The 24,019-nt window shown below is 37.1% G+C and overlaps 1 protein-coding gene across 16 annotated transcripts in view; it reads left to right on the forward strand.

Moving 5' to 3' along the window:
• The first annotated feature begins 953 nt into the window (after positions 1-953).
• The window catches only part of SPATA7 (spermatogenesis associated 7), a 55,071-nt gene continuing 32,005 nt past the window's right edge, over positions 954-24,019 (forward strand). For 4 of the 16 annotated variants that reach the window (XM_009249376.4, XM_054530362.2, XM_054530360.2 and 1 more), the window contains exons 1-4: positions 1,307-1,481; positions 7,034-7,108; positions 9,034-9,129; positions 11,798-11,845. In XM_009249376.4, coding sequence (XP_009247651.3) covers positions 1,463-1,481; positions 7,034-7,108; positions 9,034-9,129; positions 11,798-11,845 — 238 coding nt within the window. In that variant the 5' untranslated portion in view covers positions 1,307-1,462. Of the gene's footprint in view, positions 1,482-7,033; positions 7,109-9,033; positions 9,130-11,797; positions 11,846-24,019 lie in introns of those variants that run through there. The other 12 variants (XM_054530366.2, XM_024231681.3, XM_054530368.2 and 9 more) reach the window with 8 other exon arrangements.

The raw sequence follows: 24,019 nt of genomic DNA on the forward strand, positions 1-24,019 counted from the left end.
ATCATTGTTTTGAGGTAATTAGCCTTGGCTCCAAGCATCAGTAACAAGGGTGACGTCAGTTCAAGGCTGGACAGACAATTGCTGGACAGACGTCCTCATAGAAGTATCTTTTTGGGTAAGGTGGAGGTCTTTGTGCAAGGTTGTGGTTTTCGCAGTATTTTGTGATAGTTTTATTATCAGGGATTCATGCATGAGAACTCTCCTTCATGGCCTTCCCCAGTTCCACTTGTCAGGTTTTCCAATACATGTGACTCTATTTTGATTCTGACAACTTTCACAATCTACATTAGAAAAGAGGAAACTGGGGCTCAGAAAGTTTTAGAAACTAATTCAAGATCCAGCTGGTAAGTAGCAGAAAATTTAGAATTAAGTTCTACATATCTGGCTCCAAAACCAGGACTCTTTTCATTACAGCAGTGGTTCTCAACAGAGTTGCGATCTTGCCCCCCAGGGAATATTTCACAATGTCTGGAGACATTTATGACTGTCAGGATTGGAGGTGGAGTGGGTGGGGTCTGCTTCTGAGAAGCTACTTGCTTCTAGTGAGCAGAGGCCAGGGATGCTACAAAACAGTTCACAGGGACAGCACCCCCACAACAGAGAATTATACAACCAGCCCAAAATGTCAATGGACATTTGGGCTGAGAAGTCTTACATGAGAGAATGCTTCCTACCCTGTTCTGACGTTATTTCCAAGGATTCAAAGGTAACTGCTTCAAAATTAAACAAATTATAGAAAGCCATAAATAAATCAACCCCTTATTCATGTTGCAGCTCTCTTCCATTATAAATAAAAATGGATTGAAACTTAACGATAAAAGGGAGGCAGAGACAGGAGCGGGGAAGCTTGGCGAGCAGAAAGGAAATTCAAACTTATTAAGGTTAAGAATTAAGATGTAAATATGTAGATGTTTTTCACTCCTAGGATTTTCACTAATCCAAAAGTTCACGGACTGCTTTGAAATTTAATTATTTGGAACTGGTTAAATGTTACCCTGACCTCAACTAACATTTGTGTTTGACTTTTCTCCGGGACCCAGGGGACGTGGATGCCAGATGAGTCCACCTCCTCTCCCTGCTCTTCCCGCAGGGACAGAGCCTGCCAGGTGCTGGTGACTCGGATCCTGACAGGAGATCGCTCTGCAGAAGACTGGCAGGATCCCAGAGCAACAGACTGGGGATCGATGCACCTTCCCCGCCAGGTCTCTCCGTCGGCAACTGTCCTCCTAACACCGGGTACCCGGCAGGCGGGGCTGGTGAGCGCACGTCCCCTGCGCCGTGACGTCACAATAGCGACTCACTGGACCCGGCCCTTAGCAACCGGCCTGGCGACGGTTTCCCTGCTGCTGCAGTCCCCGCCGGCTCCTCTTTTCCAGTCCTCCATTGCCGGGGCTGGGCCCGGCCGGGGGAAGGACCGAAGGGGATCCAGCGTGTCCCTACGGCGGCTGCAAGAGGACTAAGCATGGATGGCAGCCGGAGAGGTAAAGGGCAGCTGTCATGGGCTACCGCCGCCTCGCCCCTCGCTCCAGGCGGCGCTCCCAGCCTCGGGTCCGGGCAGCCGAGTGCAAGGCCGCCCCTTGGGCGCTTCCTACCGTTGGCTGGGTCTCCAGCGTTGCCTGGAGCTGCCCGGGCCTGCGCAAAGGAAGAGGGAGAGCTTGCTTGCCAGCCTCGCAGGTCCGCTTCTTTGCCCTGAATTTGTCGCCCCGACACCAGGGGCCCCTGTTTCCTGAACTCAGGGTCGTGCAGCCTTTAAAACCTCAGTAGCTCCCAGGCAGAGGAACCAGGTTTGGTCTTTGGAGTCAGACCTCCCCGGGCCCCAGATCAAACCCCTCTGCTCTCTATGGAGACGACCCTCAGTTTTCTCATCTCTTGAACGTGAGGGTCAAATACCCAGGCCATGGAGTTCTTGAGGATTAAATGCAGATAATATAGAGAAGATCCTGGCGCATTTTAAGTGGTCAGTAAATACGAAATCCAGTAACGAACTACCTCCCCCAAAGCTATTGAGTAACCCAGGGTTTCTGTAACTTTATGTGAATAGGAATCCCCTCAGGATCATGTTAAAATGCAGATTATGATTCAGTAGGTCCCTTGGGGGTGGCTGAGATTTTGCATTTATAATAAATTACAAGTAATGCAGTGTTGCTGGTCAGCGGACTGCAGTTTTAGCAGCAATCCATAATCACCATATACAACTGTTCTCTACTGATTTCTTGAGTCAGGTGGACATCATGGGGTGGGGTTGGGGGTGGGGAAATATAACCTTAAATCTCTACAAATCGGCCCAAACCAAATAATTTGCATTTTCACACTTTCTGAGCCGGTATCGTTCTTTCCTTGAGTCAAATGAGGCAATCTTTAGACTCCCCGCCCCTCCCAATTCAGTGTTTTTATCTATTTAAAAGACTGCCTTTAAACCAAGCTGCTAGATGATTCCTTGATGTCTTTCTTTGAATGAGTCTGCCTTTATTATGTAGTCATTGATCAAAATAAGTGCTACTCTGAATGTAGGAGATAACTATTCATTGATCAGCAAACTGTGTATTCTGACACTTTACCAACGTAGGTTTCAGAAAAAGCAAATCAAAACGCTTTATGATCTTAAGAAATTTTGCACATAAACTAACGTTAAACCCTTGCTATGTACTAGGAACTATTTCTAAATTATCTCATTTAATGTACAAAAATATCTTGATGGGCATTAGCCTTATTTCATAGTGAAGAAACTAAAGCAAAAGATCACAAATAACTTGCCAAGATCACAGCGGCAGAACAGGATTTGAATCTAGGTGAAGAATATAAATCTGAAGCCAATGCATTTACTTACTATCCCATGGTAGGGACAGGCAGGGGGAAAGGATATATGTAAAATTTAGAGTATAGTAGATTTAGTAAGTTGTCAGTATTTGTTTATTGAATTATTTTAAAAATTGGGTTCATGCCAAATGTAAAAAGGTTTATATTTTTACAACTTGCACAATTTAATTAGCTTCATTTTTAGGAAATAATATATGATAATATCAAATATTGTTATTTTGAATTTTTAAAATAAATGTAATCAGTAAATAGCTGGGGCAGTCAGCTTTCGTATACTGTAAATTAATAGGAAACCATAAATAATTTTAGACACAGCTAAAATACTTAATTGAGAATAAATTTCTTAGATTTCATTAGGAGGTGCTTTTAGTTATTTCAGAGCATAAAATATTAAAACATCTAAAGAAAAATTATCTTTTGTCATGCTCTTACTGTAATCACGTTTTAGATATTCTTTTGTAAGGCAAACCTTCTAAATGGTAGTACGGCGCCAGACTGAAAAACGGTTAGTCTTGTTTGTAATCTTTGTTTCCTACTAACTAACTAGGTAATCTTCAGCACGTCATTGTATGTCCCTGGGCCTCAGTTATTTATAAAATGGGGGCTTGGACTAGGTATATATAAGGCATGGTTTCCAGCTTCCTATGGGGGAAGGTGAAGAAAAGATTGAGAATAACAAACTGCCATTCACTCTAATATCAATGACCTTTAGGAAATAGAGGAGGCAACCTATTAGTATAGGTAACTGAAAGTAACTTGAAAAAAAATTTTTTCCCAGCACTCTGGGAGGCCGAGGCAGGTGGATCACTTGAGGTCAGGAGTTCGAGACCAGCCTGGGCAACATAATTAAACCCCGTCTCCACCAAAAAATACAAAAATTAGCCACGCATGGTGGCGTGCACCTGTAGTCCCAGCTACTCGGGAGGCTGAGGCAGGAGAATCACTTGAACCTGGGAGGGGGAGGTTGCAGTGAGCCAAGATCATGCCACTGCACTCCAGCCTGGCCAACAGAGCAAGACTCCATCTCAAAAAAAAAAAAATCGTTTTGATCTGTTGGTCTCATAGAGACACTTATCAATGGTAGATTCCTAAACCTTTGGTTTTCCAGAGAAACCCTGCCATAAGAAACACTTTCATCTTTCCTCACTGGACTTTCTTCTGGCTATTTTAATCAAATTGTGTAGGAAAATGGGCTGCTCTCATATACGAGTGAATTTCACCACTAAGACCTTCAATCTCATTGACAGGATTTTAGTCCTAATAGTTAGAGAATGATGTTCTTTTCCTTGGCATTTGGTTTGAGGCTACTTCTCCATGCCCCTTTGGCTCATTCTGGGTCCAGTCCAGTCAGGAGATAGAAACCATACAGTGATTTATACAAGGAAAAGTTAAAGAATTGTTATACTTTCATAAAAGTGTAACTATAAGATGGAAGAGGCTGGGCGTGTCAGCTCATGCCTGTAATCTCAGCATTTTAGGAGGCTGAGGCAGGAGCATCACTTGAGGTCAGGGGTTTGTAATCAGCCTGGGTAACATAGCAAGACCCTGTCTCTAGTATATAAAAAAAAGTAATGAATTAATTAAAATAAAAAGATATAAGAAAACTGTATTTAGTACCTAGAATTAAGGGAAAGTACTCGAGGAAGGACAATTTGAAAGAGAGTTTCTCCCAAAGACTGGGGTTCAGACCTCATTAGAGAAGGCGTGATTGTGCACGTGCCCAAAGCTTCATCACTGAGGAGTGATATCAGAGGCTTCACATTCCATGGGAAATAGACTTTGATCAATTGCTTAGCCAAGTCACTAAACAAACAAGTGAACAACAATGAAAACAAGCTCAGGAGAGGATGCTGTATATAGAGTTGCTACAATATATTACCTAAAATGTTAACTTTTCAACAAATAGAAATTGCAAGTCATGCAAAAAAACAAAAACAAAAAACAGGAAAATGTGTTCTATACACAAGACACAAAGCAGGAACCAGAAACTATGAGAGGGTGGATGAATTAAATTGTCTTATTTCTCCCCTCAATTCTGTTAGGTTTTTTTTTCCCCTTTTCTTTTTTCTTTTTTTGAGACGGTCTTATTCTGTTACCCAGACTGGGGTGCAGTGCAGCCTTCTGGGCTCAATCATCCTTCCATCTCAGCCTCCTGTGTAGCTGGGGCTACAGGCCCACACCACCACACCCAGCTAATTTTGTATTTTTTTGTATAGTTAGAGTTTCGCCATGTTGTCCAGGCTGGTCTTTGAACTCCTGGGCTTAGGTGATCAGCCTGCCTCAGTCTCCCAAAGTGCTGGGATTACAAGCATGAGCCATTGTGCTCAGCCCTAATTCTGTCATTTTTAATATGACATTTATCTATAGGAATATTAGAAACCAATGAGTATATGCCTTGGTGTACATCTGATGGTAAATAGACAAGGGAACATAGACATCAAGGAACATCTAAATTCCATGTTTGTTCTTATCACCATCTTATGCTAAAGAGCAGCTGGATTGATTCCTGGGGCCAAATATTAACCACCTTGTTCACAGCTGTCACCTCCAGATGGGTGGGGAAGCATTTCTATCCAGGGCATTATCACTAGGTTCCAACCTTTTTTCATTCTCTTTTCATCCTTTCACACTTCTCTGGGTATACCTGTTTTTCCTTTTTCTGTGACCTATAGTGAAACATACATAGAATAGAATGGAATTTGGAGGGAATAAACTACATACAGTTGAGATATCTTCTTGGTCTGTTTCACATGATTTAGTAGCTTAGAGCATGGTTCAAGTACTGAGCAGTTTATATTGGTCAAGATAGTGTAATGATTAAGACCCAGGAACCAGACTGCTTGGGTTCAGATCCCAAATCTGTCACATTCTTGTGTAATCTTTGGCAAATTACAAGTTTAACCTCTGTGCTTCAATTACCCTCATCTATAAAGTAGAGAGAATTATAGTATTGTAAGGATTAAATGAATTTATACCAGCAAAATGCTTGGAGCACTGCCTGGCAGGGTTACCACTCAATAAATTAGCCTTTTGACTACAAATGAAGAAATCAACTCATACTGGTTTAAGCTAAAATGGGATTTTTTTTTTTTTTTTTTTTTTTTGGCTAATGTAAAGAAACGTCTAGGGAAGGAAGAGCTTCAAACATGGTTGGCCTCAGGTACTCAAATGATGTCACCAAGAAATCTCTTTCTATCTTGGTTCCACTTGACTGTGTAGGCTTCATTCTCAGACAGGTTCCTTTATGTGGTTCAGGATGGCCACCAGCAATACAGGGCCTGCTTAGACCCTTCACTGGGTTTAGCAAGCCCAGTGAAATGAAAGTACCTTTCCTAATAGTTCCCATCAAAGGCCCAGGATTGTGTATCTCATGGTGGGACTTGGATCGCATAGCATTGCTGACGCTGTCAACACAGCTGTCCAGATTTGGGTTTTATGCCTAACCCTGACAGCGGGGTCAGCTCTATTTGAACCACCTGGGCTAAGAGTAAGGGAAGAGTCTCCCAAAGGAAAGTTGAGTTGTCATTTCCAGGTGAAGAGGCATTGAATTCCGGACAAGAAAAAAGTCACAGTTCTTTCTATCTAGAGAAATGAGGTTTTTCTGAGAGTTTGTTGGTATTTTTTCTTATGTTTAGGTCTTACCCTCCTTCTTTCTTGGTAGAAGCTATGCTCATTTCATGACTATCTTTTTTCCCAGTTCAGATGGCATCACTTTGACTTGTATTGTCCTATATATTTTTTTCCTTCCTGTACTCTGACCTGTGACATAGAAAGAGCTTCATAGATATTCTGACCTCAGTTTGTTTTTCTGTTTTAATCTATTCTGACAAGCTTTGTTCTGTGGTCCTAGATTTTAGTTCTCCTAGCTCAATACTTCTTTTTTCTATATTTAGTCATCCATATATCTTCTAGACTTTCTGTGTGTCCTCCTTGTTATTATAGCTTTTAACAGCCCACCTGATAGCAAACTAGCCATCTTGCCCTATTAAAACATCTCTGTTTGGGGGATAAAGCATTTATATTTTGCATATTAAATTACATTTAATGCCATAACTCAGATTTCCTGTTTTGGAGATTACTACTAAAAATGCAATCACCTTTTAGGAAAGAAATTATTTTGTGATAAATTTATTATTTAAAAAATATTGAATATTGTTGTTTTTGTAAAAGTTGTGTTTCATTTATCCTAATTTATGATTTTTTTTCTTGTTAAAAGTCAGAGCAACCTCTGTCCTTCCCAGATATGGTCCACCGTGCCTATTTAAAGGACACTTGAGCACCAAAAGTAATGGTAAGTGAGGTGCTTAAAATGGCAGCTTTGTTAGAAGATTGTCTGAGTGTTTCCTTTACTGGCAAATTATATGACATGATGGAAAAATTATTTCATTTGACGAATATTTGAACTTCATATTATTAATTTTAATGAAATATAGGCGTTCTTGAGATTAGAGAATTTTGGAGTCTATGATTTCAAACTATTATTGTGCCCTGGATGTGGACTTGGCTGTCTCCTGCCCCCAGCTGCTACAGCAGCCCAGCTCTACTTTTGCCAGGAAACTACCCTGATTTAAGGCATGCCTGCCTTGTTAAAATGGTAAGTAGCAGGTATTAAAGACGCAAGCACTGAAAAGGATAAAGCTGTACAGAGAAAAAGAGCACTTGAATAATACATTTCCTATTAGTAGCAAAGGCCTATGGGCCTCTTTATCCAACTGGATTTCTAGGTGCTGTGATATTTTTATATTTTAAAGCTTTCAAGGTACATTTTTAAGGTAGGTTTTAAAATAAATTTTTATAATTATACCTTAGAAGTATAAGTCTATGTCCTTAGGCAAAATAATTGAAAGCCTTATTTTCCTTATTTACAGGAAAAATCTTTGATACTGTTACCTCCAAATGTGGTGGAAGGATCTCATTTTCAGTTGCCTCACTTATTTCTTTGTATTACAGTGTATTTTTTAAAGTTTATGATTATGGCTATATATGTATGTAACATATATAGCCATAATCATAAACTTTAAAAACTAAATTTTAAATAAAAAGTTGAAACTAGATTTATAATATACATACATGGAAATCAGGATAAAGAACAATATGTAAAGTTTGCTAACTTTCTTTTAAAGAATATATGTATAGAGCTGGTATAGGTGTGGTGGTTTTAAGTATGAGGCTGCCTTGGGTCACATGGAAGCTGCATCCTTTATCAGCAGTGTAACCTTGAAGATGTAACTCATATCTCTGTGCCTCAGTTTTCACTTCGATTAAATGATAATAATAATGACTAGATAAGTTTATACATATAAAGAGTTTAGAACAATGCATGGTAAATGGCATTTATTCAGTAAATATTTTTAGTAGTAGCATCAAGCTCGTAATTATTGCATAGGCTTATATTATGCACAGAGTCTCTGGAAGGATGCATTTAAACAGTAACATAGTATATTTCTGGGAAGGGAGACTAAAGGTCAGGGTAGAGAAATCACTTCTTTTTCAAACTCCATATGTCATTTTAGCTGTTGAATTTTTTTAACCACATTGCATGTATTACTTCTCAAAAACTGTTTTTAATGTTTAAAAAAGCTTTGCCTACATTTACATTTTATACTTGTATGTAAGTGCTTAACTATTTCTAAGATTTCTTTTAAACAGTTTGAATGAGGACCAAGGAGTTTAATGTCATGGAATTTCTTTGCGATTACACTTGTTATAAGATAGTTTTAGTACTTCAAAAAGAATGTAGTAAACTGATATGTAGATCTTGTTTTCAGGTTTAAGTTAGAAATTTGCTTCTCGGAATAGAATTTTTGTATGTAGGGTTTTGGGATTTGGTAGTCATTGAATTTCTGAAACTCCATTGATTAAGTATTAACAATGGTAACTAATTAAGCAAGCAGCTAAACATCCTTAGTTACAAGATTGAGAGCTGTCAAAAAGAAATAGTTCTGTAAATATAATGATAGATTGTATCCTAGAATCTCTTCCCCAGACTCTCAGGCTTGTAAAATTTTATTCTCAGGAAGGTTTGAACCCAAATGGTCAATAGCTCATTGGCATTATCAGTGCAAGATTAAAGCTTCACATCACAATGTCATATATCAATATCTCTGGTTGAATTTCAGAACATTTTATAAGAATGAGTTAAATAATCAGTGCCTTGTTTATCTCATGATTTTTATATTAGTTTTAAATATATAATGATTATGTTTTAATTTTTAGCTTTTTGCACTGACTCCTCTTCTCTCAGATTAAGCACTCTCCAGCTGGTCAAGAATCACATGGCTGTTCACTATAATAAAATCCTTTCAGCCAAAGGTAAAAATGTGCAAATGTGAACTCTCTGTACTCAATTTAAACCTCCAGCTTCACTTCTCATTAAAATATATCTATAGCAAAAATGAATACCTTATATATATGAGAGGATTTGTATCTGTTTGGTTTAGTGTGATACAAACTGTTGACTCTAGGTACTTAGCAAATTCATACCCATTTTTGTTAACTATATTTGAAATCTATATAATGCCTATTTTATTTCATTTTCTCTCTATTGCTAATAATATTTTGTTAGATACTGCTTTTAATATGAAAATCTATAATCTGCTTTTTTGTTTACACATCTATGGAAGTTGCACAAAGAAGATGCTATTTTTCTGTTTAATTTTTTTCGTCAGCTTTATTGAGATAAAACTTACATTATAAAATGCATTGATTATAATGTGTACAGATAAATATTTTGAAAAATGAACACATTTGTATAAATACTACTACAACCATGCTGTAAAACAGGAATCAGCTAACTACACCATTCAGGCCAAACCCTCCTACCACCTGTTTCTGTACAGCCCATGAACTAAGAATGGTGTTCATATTTTTAAATGGTAGCAAAAAATTAAAAAATATATATTTTGTGAAATGAAGTTCAAATTTAGTTATCCGTAGACAAACAATCGTTTTCAATCTTTTACATATTGTCTGTGGCAGCTTTTACACTAAAAAGCAGAGTTGACCAGTTGTAACAGACTGTATCACCCTGCAAATCCTGAAGCATTTACTACTTGGCCCTTTGTAGGAAAAATTTGCCAACCCTTGATATAGAAAAAGTCCGTTACCTCAAAGAGTTCCCCCTAGTCCTTTGCCGTCAGTCCCCTCCTGACAAATCCCTGGCAACCACTGATCTGCTCTTTCTCCTATAGTTTTACCTTTTCTATAAGTTCATAGAAATGGAATCATGTATCGTTTTGGGTCTGGCTTTTTTCAGTTATCTTAATGATCTTGAGACTAATTCACGCTGTTCTGTGTACCACCATTTATTCTTTTGTATTGTTAAGGAGTATTTCGTTTAATGAATAGACCACAATTTGTTTATGATTCAACGGTTGTTAAACATTTGGATTGTTTTGACTCACTTTTGGCCATTAGGAGTAAAGCTGCTATAAACATTCACATAAAATTTTGGAGCATGTGTTTACATTTCACTCAGGTAAATTTATGTGTCAGGAGTAGAACTGTGAGGTAATATATTAAGTATAAGTTTAATTTTATAAGAAACTACAGTTTTCCAGAGTGAATATACCATTTCCATTTCCATTACTTCTGCACCCTTACCAACCTTGGTGTTGACAGTCCTTTTTTAACCATTCTAGTGAATATGAAATAGTATAACTTCATAGTTTTAGTTTGCATTTCCCTGATTTCTAGTGATGTTACCTTATTACTTCCCATCTGTATATCTTCTTTGGTGAAATGACTGTTCAAATCTTTTACCCATTATTAAAAATCGGTTGTTTGTTTCTTTAGTATTAAGTTGTGAGTTTCTTTATATACAGATTCTATATCAGATATATGTTTTGCAGATATTTGTTTTCCCAATCTGTAGCTGGTGTTTTCATTTTCTTGTTAAAATTTGTATTCTGGAGAAATTTTTAGACTTACATAAACATTTAAAAATGGTATAGAGAGTTACCATATATCCTTTACTCTGCTCTTCCACTAATGTTAAAAATCTTAAAAACCATAGTATAGTTATCAAAACCAGGAAATCAATATTGATGCAATCCCATTAACTACAGACCTTATTTGAATTTCACCAATTTTTGACTAATGTCTTTTAAATTTTTATTATTTTCTCATTTAAATAGCTAAAGTTTTTAAATTTCAGTTTATATTTTATGATGCTTATATTTTTAAATGGCTAAAAAAAAAAAAGAAAAATATTTTGTGACATGAAAATCGTGAAATTGTTTAGGTTTTTAGTTTTTTATAGTTGTTTTCATAACCTGTTCAAGAAATATTTGCCTAACCTTAGGTCACTCAGATTTTCTTAATATGTTTTCTTCTAGAAGTTTTAAAGTTTTAGCCCTTACATTTAAATTTGCAATCCATTTTGAGTTAGTTTTTGTATATGGTATGATATACATACCATATATAGGTTTTGAGATTTTTTGTTTGTTTTGTTTTTTTGCCTCTTCATATCCAAATTTCCCAGTACCATTTGTTGAAGAGGTTATCTTTTCTCTATTTAATTGTCCTAGTACTTTTTGAAAGTCAGTTGACCATATGTGTGGGTCTGTTTCTGGACTTAACTCCTTGGTTCTGTTGATCTATATGTCTATCTTTAAGCCCCATGCCACACTGCCTTAATTATTGTAGCATTACAGTAAGTCTTGAAATCAGGTAGTATAAGTCTTCCATTTTGCTTTTTTTTCCCCAAGCTTGTTTTGGGAATACATTATAAGTATGTTAAGTCTGTTTCATTTTGAATAGTTTATATTGCTATGTTTTCAAGTTCACTAGTATTTTCTTCTGCAGTATTGAATGAGTTATTAATCCCAACAGTGTATTTTTAATCAAGGATATTGTGTTTTCCGTCTCTAGAAGTACAATAAACAGCTGCAAGGTCTGGAACATTTTGTGATTTCCACATTTGGTATTTGTCATTTATAAATACTGAGAATATTATTAAACTATTAACTTTCTCTTTCAGCTGCAGTAGACTGCTCAGTTCCAGTAAGCATGAGTACCAGCGTAAAGTGTAAGTAATTTTTGGACATTATTACCTTTTTTTAAAAAAATTAAGGTAAAATATACATAACATAAAATTTACTGTCTTAACCAGTTTTAAGTGTCCAGTTCAATATTAAGTACATTAATATTGTGGTACAATGATAACTACTACCTCCAGAACTCTCTTTGTACTGCAAAACTGAAATTCCTGTGCCACATAAACAATAATTTCCTCCCATAGGCCCTGGAAACCAACATTCTTTTCTATCACTATGAATTTGACTACTGTCACCATTGTACTTACTATCTCTATGAATCTATTTTAGGTACCTTATATAAGTGGAATCATATTGTGTTTGTTCTGTTGTGACTGGCTTATTTCACCTAGCATGATGTCCTCAAGGTTCACCCACATCGTAATGAGTCAGAATCTCCTTTTTTAAGGCTGAATAAAATGCCATTCTGTGTATATACCACATTTTACTTATGCATTCGTCAGTTGGTGGACACTTGGGTTACATTCACCTTTTGGCTGTTGTGAATAAACTATACTGCTGTGGACATGAGTGTACAAATACCTCTTCAAGACCCTCCTTTTAAAGATTTTGGGCGTAGATTTAGAAGTGGAATTGCTAAATCATATATTCTATTTTTAATTTTTTGAGAAACTACCATACTATTTTCTTTCCTTTTCTTTTCTTTTCTTTTTTTGAGACAGGGTCTCACTCTATAGCCCTGGGGCTAAAGTGCAGTGGAGCGATCTCACCTCACTGTAACCTCCACCTCCTGGGCTCAAGCAATCCTCCCACCTCAGCCTCCCAAGTAGGTGGGACTACAGGTGCAAGCCACCACGCACAGCTAATTTTGTCACAGCCTTTTTATGTAGAGACAGGGTTTTACCATGTTGCCCAGGCTTGTCTCAAACTCCTGAGCTCAAGTGATCCACCTGACTCAGTCCCCTAAAGTGCTGGGATTATAGGCATGAGCCACTGCACCCAGTGACCATATTGCTTTCTATAGCAGCTGCACCATTTTCCATTATGACTAATGATGCTCAAGTATTCAGATTTCCCCACGTCCTCCCCAACACTTGCTTTTTTCTGTTTGTTTAATAGTAGCCATACTAAAAGGTGTTGACACATTGCCTTTTGAGAAAGCATTTCTAACTTAAAAATTATCCCAAAATACCCAGGCACAGTGGCTCACACCTATAATTAGCACTTTGGGAGACAGAGGCAAGTGGATCACTTGAGCCCAGGCATTTAAGAGTAGCCTAGGCAACATGGTGAAACCCTGTCTCTTCAAAAAATACAAAAATTAGCTGGATGTGGTGGCATGCAACTCTGGTCCCAGCTACTCAGGAGGCTAAGGTGGGAGGATTACTTGAGCCAGGGAGGTCAAGGCTGCAGTAAGCCATGATTATGCCACTGCACTCTGGCCTAGGTGACAGTGAGATGCTGTCTCAAGAAAAAAAAAAAAAAGGAAAAAGAAAACCCATAAGATTGACACAGGATATATAGAATCCTTATATATCTACCCTTTGACCAAGTTATCTTCATTTTTAAATCATCAGACCAAAAATTTGAAAACCCTGTTTAAAAATTTCTGAAGAATACCATTTGAAACCTTTGTTTTTGATTTCAATTAAGAAATGTATACTTTATGGGAGGCCGAGGCACGCGGATCACGAGGTCAGGAGATCGATACCATCCTGGCTAACACGATGAAACCCCATCTCTACTAAAAAACAAAAAATTAGCCGGGTGTGGTTGTGGGCGCCTGTAGTCCCAGCTACTCTGGAGGCTGAGGCAGGAGAATGGCGTGAACCCGGGAGGTGGAGCTTGCAGTGAGCAGAGATCGTGTCACTGCACTCCGGCCTGGGCGAGAGAGCAAGACTCCGTCTCCAAAAAAAAAGAAATGTATACTTTAAAAATAGGCAAAAAACATGGCTGTCACAGCCTTTGATTGTCTTATTAATCATATAAAAATCAGTGTTATAAATTTTAAGTTCAGTGTTTTCTAAGTTTCTAAGTTTTCTAAGTTAATATTTGAATTTATGTAGAGTTTGAGAACATTTCTACATTAAAAAAGTAAATATCGGCCAGGCGCAGTGGCTCATGCCTGTAATCCCAGCACTTTGGGAGGCTGAGGCGGGCGGATCATGCGGTCAGGAGATCGAGACTATCCTGGCTAACACAGTGAAACCCTGTCTCTAATAAAAGTACAAAAAATTAGCTGAGCATGGTGGCAGGCGCCTGTAGTCCCAGCTACTCAGGAGGCTGAGGCAGGAGAATGACATGAACCCAGGAGGCAGAGCTTGCAGTGAGCAGAGATCACACCACTGCACTCCAGCCTGGGCAACAGTGCAAGACTCTGTCTCAAAAAAAAGAAAAAGTCAATATCAACCTAAGGTTAGTTCATGATAAATGATAAATGAATAAAAGCATAGATAGGGAAATGCCTTTTGGGTGCAATCTAGGAAAGATCACAAACAGTAGGAATGGTTAACTCATCTCTGCTTGTATATCTTCTTAGTTGAAAAGATAGAAGGTAGGGGAGACAGTAACTACCAGCTATAGTTCATAGCTACAAACACAGTGTCTGTCTCAGGCCTTGTGCTTGACACTTTGTGTTCTCCCTTTTCTATTCTTTTTATGTTTGCAACAAACCTTCGTGTAGGCTGTCGTATTTTTGAAGGAAAATTAGATTCAAATAATTTTAAAGGAGGAAAAAAGGCATGTTAGGCAATAGTAGAGACTTCTTAGTACATATTTTTAAAGACCAGTTTGGTCACTACATACAAGTTATAAGGGCAAGTCATTTTACCTCTGACCTTCCTTTTTTTTGAAATGAAAGGTAATTAGATGATTTCTAAGGACCCTTCCAGATTTTTAATTTCTGTGCTTTACATTTTTTTCTTCTGTATCATATTAGTAACTTTTTTGTAGCACAAAACTGGTTCAGTGTTTACATGCTTTAAATATCTGGATCATTTGAATTAAGTTGGTTTTACCTAATTGTCGTGAAAGTAAATAATCCTATTTAACTGTGTGTCAACTTTAATTAGGAAAGCTTTGCAGAATTTTCATACTGGTACTAATTTTCTAAAAAAAAAATAGATATATAAAATAAAATTATCCCCCTTTTTTTTTTAAAAAAAAAGCCTGAATATATATATTAATCCTCTTATTCAACCACACTTTTTGGTTTAAAATCCAAATTTACCCTTCACATTCCCAGCCCAGACTGGCACCACCACACATACCTGCTCAGACCCAGCACCCCTGCATATCTTCAGACCTGACACTGATGCACACCCCACTGAGCTGGTGGGCTCACACCCACCACAGGTAATATGATGGATAATTTCCCTGTTGAAGCCAGTATGTAAAGTCTGGAAGAGGTGAGTACTTCCTCAAATGCATAGACAGTAATGCATGTCTACATGGAACACAGAAAAATATAGGAAACATGACACTACCAAAGGAACACAATAAATTTCTAGTAACAAACCCCAAGAAATAGAAATCTATGAATTGCCTGACAAAAATTCAAAATAATTGTTTTGAAGAAGCTTGGCAAGAGAACACAGATAGACAACTCAAAGAGATCAAGGAAACAATACATGAAAAAAATGATAAGTTCAACAAAGAAAACTTTTAAAGAAGCAAATAGAAATTCTAAAGCTGAAGGATACAATTAATGAACTGAAAAATACAACAGAGGGTTTTAACTGCAGACTTGGTAAGGTAGAATAATCAGGAAATTTGAAGACAGGTAATTGGAAATTATTTAGTCAGAGAAGAAAAACAATTGAAAAAGCATGAAAAAAACCTAGGGAAATACAGTATATCATCAAGCAAACCATGCATGCTATGGGAGTTTCAGAAGGAGAGACTGGCAGAAAGTTTATTTAAAGAAATAATGACTGGGAAACTTCCCATATCTAGCGAGGGAAATAGATTAGATTCAGAAAACCCAAAGGATCCCAAATAGATTGAACATAAAGAGGTCTATTCCAAGACACATTGTAATTGTCAAAAATCAAAGACAAAGGGAGAATTTTGAATGTAGCATGGGAAAAGCAACATATACAGAATCCTATGCAAGACCATCAGCTAGTTTCTCACAGCAACCTTGAAAGCCAAGAGAAGGTGGGATGATATAGTCAAAATACTGAAAGAAAAAGAAGTTGCCAAGAATATTTTACTTAACAAAACTACTTATTAAAATGAAAAAGAGATACAGTCTTTCTCAAACTAACAAAAACTGAGGAAGTTCATCACTACTAGACCTGACTTAAAAGAATTGCTTGAAGGATTTCTTCAAATTGAAACAAAAACATGTTGACCAGCAATATGAAAGCATAAGTCTTTCTGGTAAATGTAATAACGTAACACTGTAATGGTGGTGCATAAATTATGTTAAACTCTAATATATGCTGTTTTATTAAATATTGAGATAATTGCTTTCTTTAAAGGAGAACTTCATGTGGTTTGGGTCCCATTTAGGATTTTCTGCAGGGCCCACATGTAGATGTATAAACGTTAACATTTCTGTTTTTTTAAAAAAACCCTAATATAAAAATTAAAAGACAACAATATTAAAAATAACTATAACCACAAAAGTTTAATGGATGCACAATCTAAAAAGAAGTAATGTCTCACTACAAGAATACAAAGTATTGGAAGAGGGAGTAAAAGTGTAGAGTTGGCCAGGCATGGTGGCTCACATTTGTAATCCTAGCGCCTTGGGAGGTTGAGGCAGGTGGATCACTTGAGCCCAAGAGTTCAAGACCAGCCTGGGCTACGTGGCAAAACCCCATCTCTACAAAAAATACAAAAGATTTGCTGGGCATAGTGATGTGTGCCTGTGGTCCCAGCAACTCAGGAGGCTGAGGTGGGAAGATCACCTGAGCCCAGGGAGGTCGAGGCTGCCGTGAGCCATGATCACACCACTGCAATCCACACTGGGTGACAGAGTGAGACCTTGTCTCAAAAAAAAAAAAAAAAAGTGTGGAGTTTTGTATGCAGTTGAATTTATTATCAACATAAAATAGATGGTTACAACTACAACATATTTTATGCAAATAGGGTAACCACAAAGAAAAAAACTTAATAGACACATAAAAAAGAATCAAGATAAATCACTCCCAAAAAAGCTTAAAATAACAAAGAGTACAGGAACAGAACAATTGCAAAACAAAATCAGCTAATAAAGTGGCCATAGTAAGTTCTCACTTATCAAAAATTTATTTAAATGTAAAAGGTTTAAACTTCTTGATCAAAGGCATGGAGTGGCTCAATGAATAAAATTAAAAGATCCAGTATTATGCACGTATATGCTGAAAGTGAAGGATATTCCATGCAAATGATAACCAAAAAAAAAAATCAAGTGTTGCTATACTTAACAAAATAGACTTAAAATGATCTCCTTTTTTTTTTTTTGAGATGACGTCTTGCTCTGTTGCCTAGGCTGGAGTGTAGTGGCGCAATCTCGGTTCACCACAACCTCCGCCTCCCGGGTTCAAGCGATTCTACTGCCTCAGCCTCCCAAGCAGCTGGTACTACAGGTGTGTGCCACCATGCCAGGCTAATTTTTGTATTTTTAGTAGAGACGGGGTTTCACTATGTTTAACAGGCTGGTCTGGAACTCCTGAGTTCGTGATGCACCTGCCTCAGCCTCCCAAAGTGCTGGGATTACAGGCGTGAGCCACCGCGCCTGGCCTTAAAATGATCTCCAGAGACAATGGCAGCCATTATATAATTTTTAAAGGGTCAACTTAACAGGAAGATGTAACAATTATCTACATACCCAACATCAGAACTCCTAAATATATCAAGCAATTGTGGACAAATCTGAGGAAGAAATTGACTTTAATACAATAATAGAAGACTTCAATAATCCACTTTCAATAATGGATACACATTATTAGACCCAGACAGAAATCATTTAAACAGCTGACTTGAACAACATAATAGACCAAAGGAATTTAACAGATATATACAGACCTTTACACCCTATTGTAGAATACGCACTCCTCAAGTGCACATGAAACCTTCTTCAGAATAGATCTCATATTAGGCCACAAAATCAGATGTAACATATTTAAGAAGATAAAAATCATTCCAAGTATCTTTTTCAACCAGAATGGAATAAAACTAATAATAGCAGTAAGAAAATGGGAAATTCACAAATATATGGCAACTAAACAACACATTCTTGAACAAGCATTGGGTCAAAGAAGAAATAAAAACAGAATTTTGATATCTTGAGGCAAAGGAAAACAAAACCACAATATACCAAAACTTACAGAATGCAGCAAAATTAGTACTAAGAGAGTGGTTTATAGTGATGAATACTTACATTAAAAGAGGGGATCTCAAACAACTCAACTGTATACCTCAAGGAACTAGAAAAAGAAGAATAAACTAAGCCCACCTCGGTAAATCCCTAGAAACATACAACCTTCAAAAACTGAATCAAGAAGAAATATCCTGAATAGACCAATAGAAAAAAGGAGATTGAATCAGTAATCAAAAACCTCCCAACAGAGGCCAGATGTGGTGGCTCATGCCTGTAATCCCAGCACTTTGGGACGCCAAGACAGGCAGATCACTCGAGGTCAGGAGTTCGAGACCCTCTGGCCAACATGGTAAAACCCCGACTCTACTGAAAAATACAAAAAATTAGCCAGGTGTGGTGTTGCGCACCTGTAATCCCAGCTACTCAGGAGGCTGAGGCAGGAGAATCACTTGAATCCAGGAGGTGGAGGTTGCAGTGAGCCGAGATCATGCCACTGCCTGGGTGATAGAATGGGATAAAATCTCAAAAAAATAAAATTAAAAACTAAAAAAAAAACCTCCCAACAAAGAATAGCTCAGGACCAGATATCTTCATAGGTAAATCTACCAAACATTCAAAGAAAGGATAGTACCAGTCCTTCTTAAACTTTTATAAAAATAGAACTGGGAATACCTCCAAACTCATTTTATGAGGCTAGCGCCACCCTGATGCCAAAACCAAACAAAGACACCACAAGAAAAGAAAGCTACAGGCCAATATATCTGATTAATATAAGTGCAGAAATCTTCAGTAAAATACCAGCAAACTGAATTCAACTGCATGTTAAAAGAATCAAACACCATGATCAAGTCAGATTTATCCCTGGGATACAAAGGTGGTTCAACATATGCAAATCAACCAATGTGATATACCACAGTAACATAGTGAAAGATTAAAAACCACACAATCATCTCAATACATGCAGAAAAACCATTTGACAAAATTCAGCATCCATTCATGATAAAATAGGAATAGAAGGAACAAAATAGGAATAGAAGGAACTTACTTCAACAGCATGAAAGCTATATATGAAAATCCCACAGGTAACATGATGCTTAATGAAGAAAAACAAAGCTTTTCCTCTAAGATCTGGTGTAAGGCAAGGATTCCCCACTTTTGTCACTTCTGTTTAACATAGTATTGGAAGTCCTAGCCAGAGCAATTAGACAAGAAAAAGAAATAAAAGGCATACAAATTAGAAAGAAAGCAGTAAAGCTGGGTGTGGTGGTTCACTCCTGTAATTGCAATACTTTGAGGGACCAAGGTGGGGAGATCACTTGAGGCCAGGAGTGGCCAGCCTGGGCAACATAGTAAGACCATGCCTCTACAAAATAAAAAAACTAAAAATTAACCAGGCATAGTGACACATACCTGTAGTCCTAGCTACATTGGAGGCTGAGGCAGGAGGATCACTTGAGCCCAGGAATTCAAGGTCACAGTGAGCTTTGACCATGCCACTGAATTCCAGCTTGGGCAACAGAGAAAGACCCTGTCTCAAAAAAAAAAAAAAAAAAGTAAGGTTATTTCTGTTTGTGATGACATGATAATATATGTAGAATACCCTAATGCCCAATAAAAAAGAACTGTTGCAATAAATTCAATATAGTTTTAGGATACAAAATTAATGTACAAAAACCAGCGGCATTTCTGTACACAAACAACTGTCTGAAAAGGAAATTAAGAAAACAATGCCATTTGCAACAGCAACAGAAAGGATAAAATGCTTAGGAATAACCTTAAACAAAAAGGTTGAAAACTTGTACACTGAAAACTATAAAACGTCAATAAAGGAAATTTTAGAAGACACAGATAAATGGAAGACATCAATATTTATGAATTAGAATAATTAATATTGTTATAATTTTTGTACTACCCAAAGTGTTCTATAAATTCACTGTGATCCCTATAGAAATCCCAAAGACATTCTTTACAGAAATAGAACAAACAATCGTAAAATTCATGTGGGACCACAAAAGACCACAAATAAAACAGTGTTGAGCAAGAAAAACAAGGCTGGAGAAATCACACTTTCTAAATTTCAAAATATATTTCAAAGCTACAATAATCAAAACAGTATGGAACTGGCATAAAAGCACATATCAGACCAATGGAAAAGAATGGAGAACCCAGAAATAAATCCATGTATTTATAGTCAACTGATCTTCAAAAGGGTACCAAACACACACAATGGGGAAAGGATAGTGTCATCAATGAATGACTCTGGGAAACCTGGATAGTCCCATGCAGAAGGATCAAAATGGACTCTTAAACCATAGACAAAAATCAACTCATAAAAAAATCAGCTCAAAATGGATTAAAAAACTTAAATATAAGGTCCTAATCCATAAAACTACTAGAAGAGAACATAGAAAAAAAGCTTCTTGGCTTTAGTCTGGGCAGTAATATTTTTGGATATGACTCTGAAAGTCAGGCAACAAAAGCAAAAATAGACAAGTGGAATTCACCAAACTCAAAAGCTTTTGTACAGCAAAGGAAACAATCGACAGAGTGCATAGGCAACTTACAGAATGGGAGGAAATATTTGCAAACCATGTATCTGATAAGAGGTTAATATCCCAACTATGTATAAGTACAACTCAATAGCAAAAAAAAAAAAACCCCCCAAAACCTTGCATAAAAATGCATGAAGGACCTGAGTAGATATTCTCAAAGGAAGACATACAAGTGGCCAATAAGTAGATGAAAAGGTGCTTAACATTACTAATTATTAGGGATATGCAAATCAAAACCTTAATGAGATATCACTCACACCTGTGAGAATGGCTATCAAAAAGACAACATGTAACAAGTGTTGGCAAGGATGTGGAGGAAGGGGAACCCTTGTGCACTGTTGCTAGGAATGTAAGTTGGTACAGCCATTAGGCAAATCAATATAGAGGCTCCTCAAGAAATTGAAAATAGAACTACCATACGATTAAGCAATCCCACTTCTGAATATATATCCAAAGGAAATGAAATCAGTATGTCAAGGAGATATCTGTTCTCCCATGTTTGTTGCAGCATTATAGTAAATAGTCAAGATATAGAAACAACCTAAATGTTGACAGATGAATGGATAAAGAAAATGTGGTATGTGTATAAAGAAATAATACACACACATACACACAACCCACACCACATTTATAACATACACAGACACATACAAAACCCACACCACATAGTCAGCCTTTAAAAAGAAGGAAATCCTGTCATTTCTGTCATTTGTGACAACACAGATGAACCTGAAGGTTCATTTTAGATTCCACATATAAGTGAGATCACGTGGTACTTGCCTGTGTCTGGATTATTAAACATGTATATGTACAATCTAAAGTGGGCAACCTCAGAGGCAGAGAGTAGAATGGAAGTTGCCAGGGGCTACAGGCAGGAGGAAATGGGGAGATGTTGGTCAAAGAGTACAAAGTTTTAGTTACGCAAGTTGAGTAAGTTCTGGAGATCTAGTGTACAGCATTAATTAGAGTTAACAGTACTGTATAATATACTTGAAATTTGCTAAGACAGTACATCTGTGTTCTCACCACAAAAAAAAGAAAAAGCAACTATGTTAGGTGATAGATGTATTAATTATCTTGATTATGATCATTCACAATGTATATCAGAATATCAAATTAAATACTTGAAACATACACAATTTGTCCACTGTACCTTAACAAAGCTGAAAAAATTATTACCTAAGCAACCTGATATATATATAAACTTAAATAGAATGGCCATCTGGTCATGACTGGAAAGAATATATTAACCAGATATTTTTGGTTAATGTATTGACTGGACCAAAAGAAAAGGCATATCTTGTTATAAGATAGAAAGACTATATAATGCGAATATATTGATACATACTTTTTAAAGTATTGATACTTTTTAAAGTAATTTCTAAATTCAATGTGAGCTCAGTTAAGATGCCAAAAATGAGTATTGTTCATATACTACTTGACAAAATGTTCCAAAATTAACCTACATATATATGAGAAAATAGCCAGAAATAATCTGAACATGAATAGAAAAGAGTAGTAGAGTAGCCCTACTAAGTATTTAAAAGTATTTTAGGTCAGGCGTGGTGGATTACGCCTGTAATCCCAGCACTTTGGGAGGCCAAGACGGGAGGATCACTTGAGGTCAAGAGTTCAAGACCAGCCTGGCCAACACAGTGAAACCCCTTCTCTACTAAAAATACAGAAATTAGCCAGGTGTGGTGGCACGCACCTGTAGTTCCAGCTACTCGGGAGGCTGAGACACGAGAATCACTTGAACCCGGGAGGGGGAGGTTGCAGTGAGCCAAGATCATGCCATTGCACTCCAGCCTGGGCAACAAGAGTGAAACTCTGTCTCAAAAAAAAAAAGTCAAAATCACAAATTTAAAATAGTCATTCTGAATAACATTTAATTTAGTTTGCTAGAGTTTATTCATTGATTTATTCAGCATATATTTATTGGGCCCCTGCTTTGTGCTAGACATTGTTCTATGGGCTGGGACTAAAGAGGTGAACAAGACAAATTTCCTGCTTTTGTAGAGTTTACATTGTAGTTGGAGAAGACAAATAATAAGCAAATACAAATAAATAGATAAAGAATATGTCATATGGTAATAAATGCAATGGAAAAAAAATGACTGAGAGTCCCTTGGAGGAGAAGCCCTTGCTGATAAGGTGACAATTGAGCAGAGACCTGAAAGAATTAAGGAAGAAGCATGTGGCTATCTGGGGAAAAAGCAATCCAGACAGAGGAAACAGCAAGTATAAAAGCCTTGAAATGGTGTCATGATTGGTGTTTTCAAAAGACAGCAAGGAGGGCTGTACAGCTAGTATGGAATAAGCCAACTGAAGAGTAATAGATGAAGTCACTGAGATGGGACAGAGGGATGCAGAGGATAAAAGGCAGTGGCCATTGCAAAGACTTTGGCCTTCACTCTGAATGAAATTGCAAGCCATTGGAGGGTCTTGAAGAGAGGAGTAGCAGCGCTACTTTTACTTTTAAAAGCATCCCTTTGGCTTCATAGTTGAGAATAGTCTGAAGCAGAATGACTAGTTAGAAGACAGTAAATAATCCAGATGAGAAATAATGGTGACTGGGACCAGAGTGGTTGCAGTGGAGAGAGATTGAAATAATCAGATTCTGGAAACATTTCAAATGTGTGTCCATAGTATTTACTGATGGGTTGGATGTGGATGTAGTGTGAGAGAGAAAAGAGGAGTGAATCAAAAATGACTTCCAGGACTTAGAACCTCTCAGCCAAAAGGATGGAGTTATGATTTACTGAAGTGAGCAATACCATAGGAAAAGATTGAGAGGAGAAAGCAAATCAGTAGTTCAGTGTTGGTCATTACATTTGAAATAAATGCCTATTACATAGCCAGTTGGCAACCCTGAAGAGGCAGTTGGCGTGCAAGTCTGGAATTCAAGAGACAATTTCAGGATAGAGCTAAAAATGTGGGATTTGACAGCATATAGGGGGTATTTGAAGAATTGCTTACATTTTTTGTTTTTAAAATGTAGATTTAGCTAGTGCTTATTTGTCCATGGTATTTTCTGCTTTTAGTCAGTTAAGGCAGGAATTTTTCCTTTTTGTTACATAAACCAAATTGTGATGGCTTAGAGTAATTGCAAATATTGTAATCACCAAGTTAAGTGTAATTAATAATCATTCTTCATTATATATGATTTTTCATTATAATGAGTTTGGCTTTGAAACAGGCTTTCTAGACACATAAAAAGAGAAATCTCTGGATTTGCACCATCTCTGTTTTATAAGCTACTCTGTACTTTTCTGTCATAGCAGACTACTGACTTGACCAGTACCTAACCTGGAATATAGTTTATTGAATTATTTAAATAATTT

The sequence above is a fragment of the Pongo abelii genome, chromosome 15 (genome assembly GCF_028885655.2).
Source record: "Pongo abelii isolate AG06213 chromosome 15, NHGRI_mPonAbe1-v2.0_pri, whole genome shotgun sequence".
NCBI classification, from domain to species: domain Eukaryota; kingdom Metazoa; phylum Chordata; class Mammalia; order Primates; family Hominidae; genus Pongo; species Pongo abelii.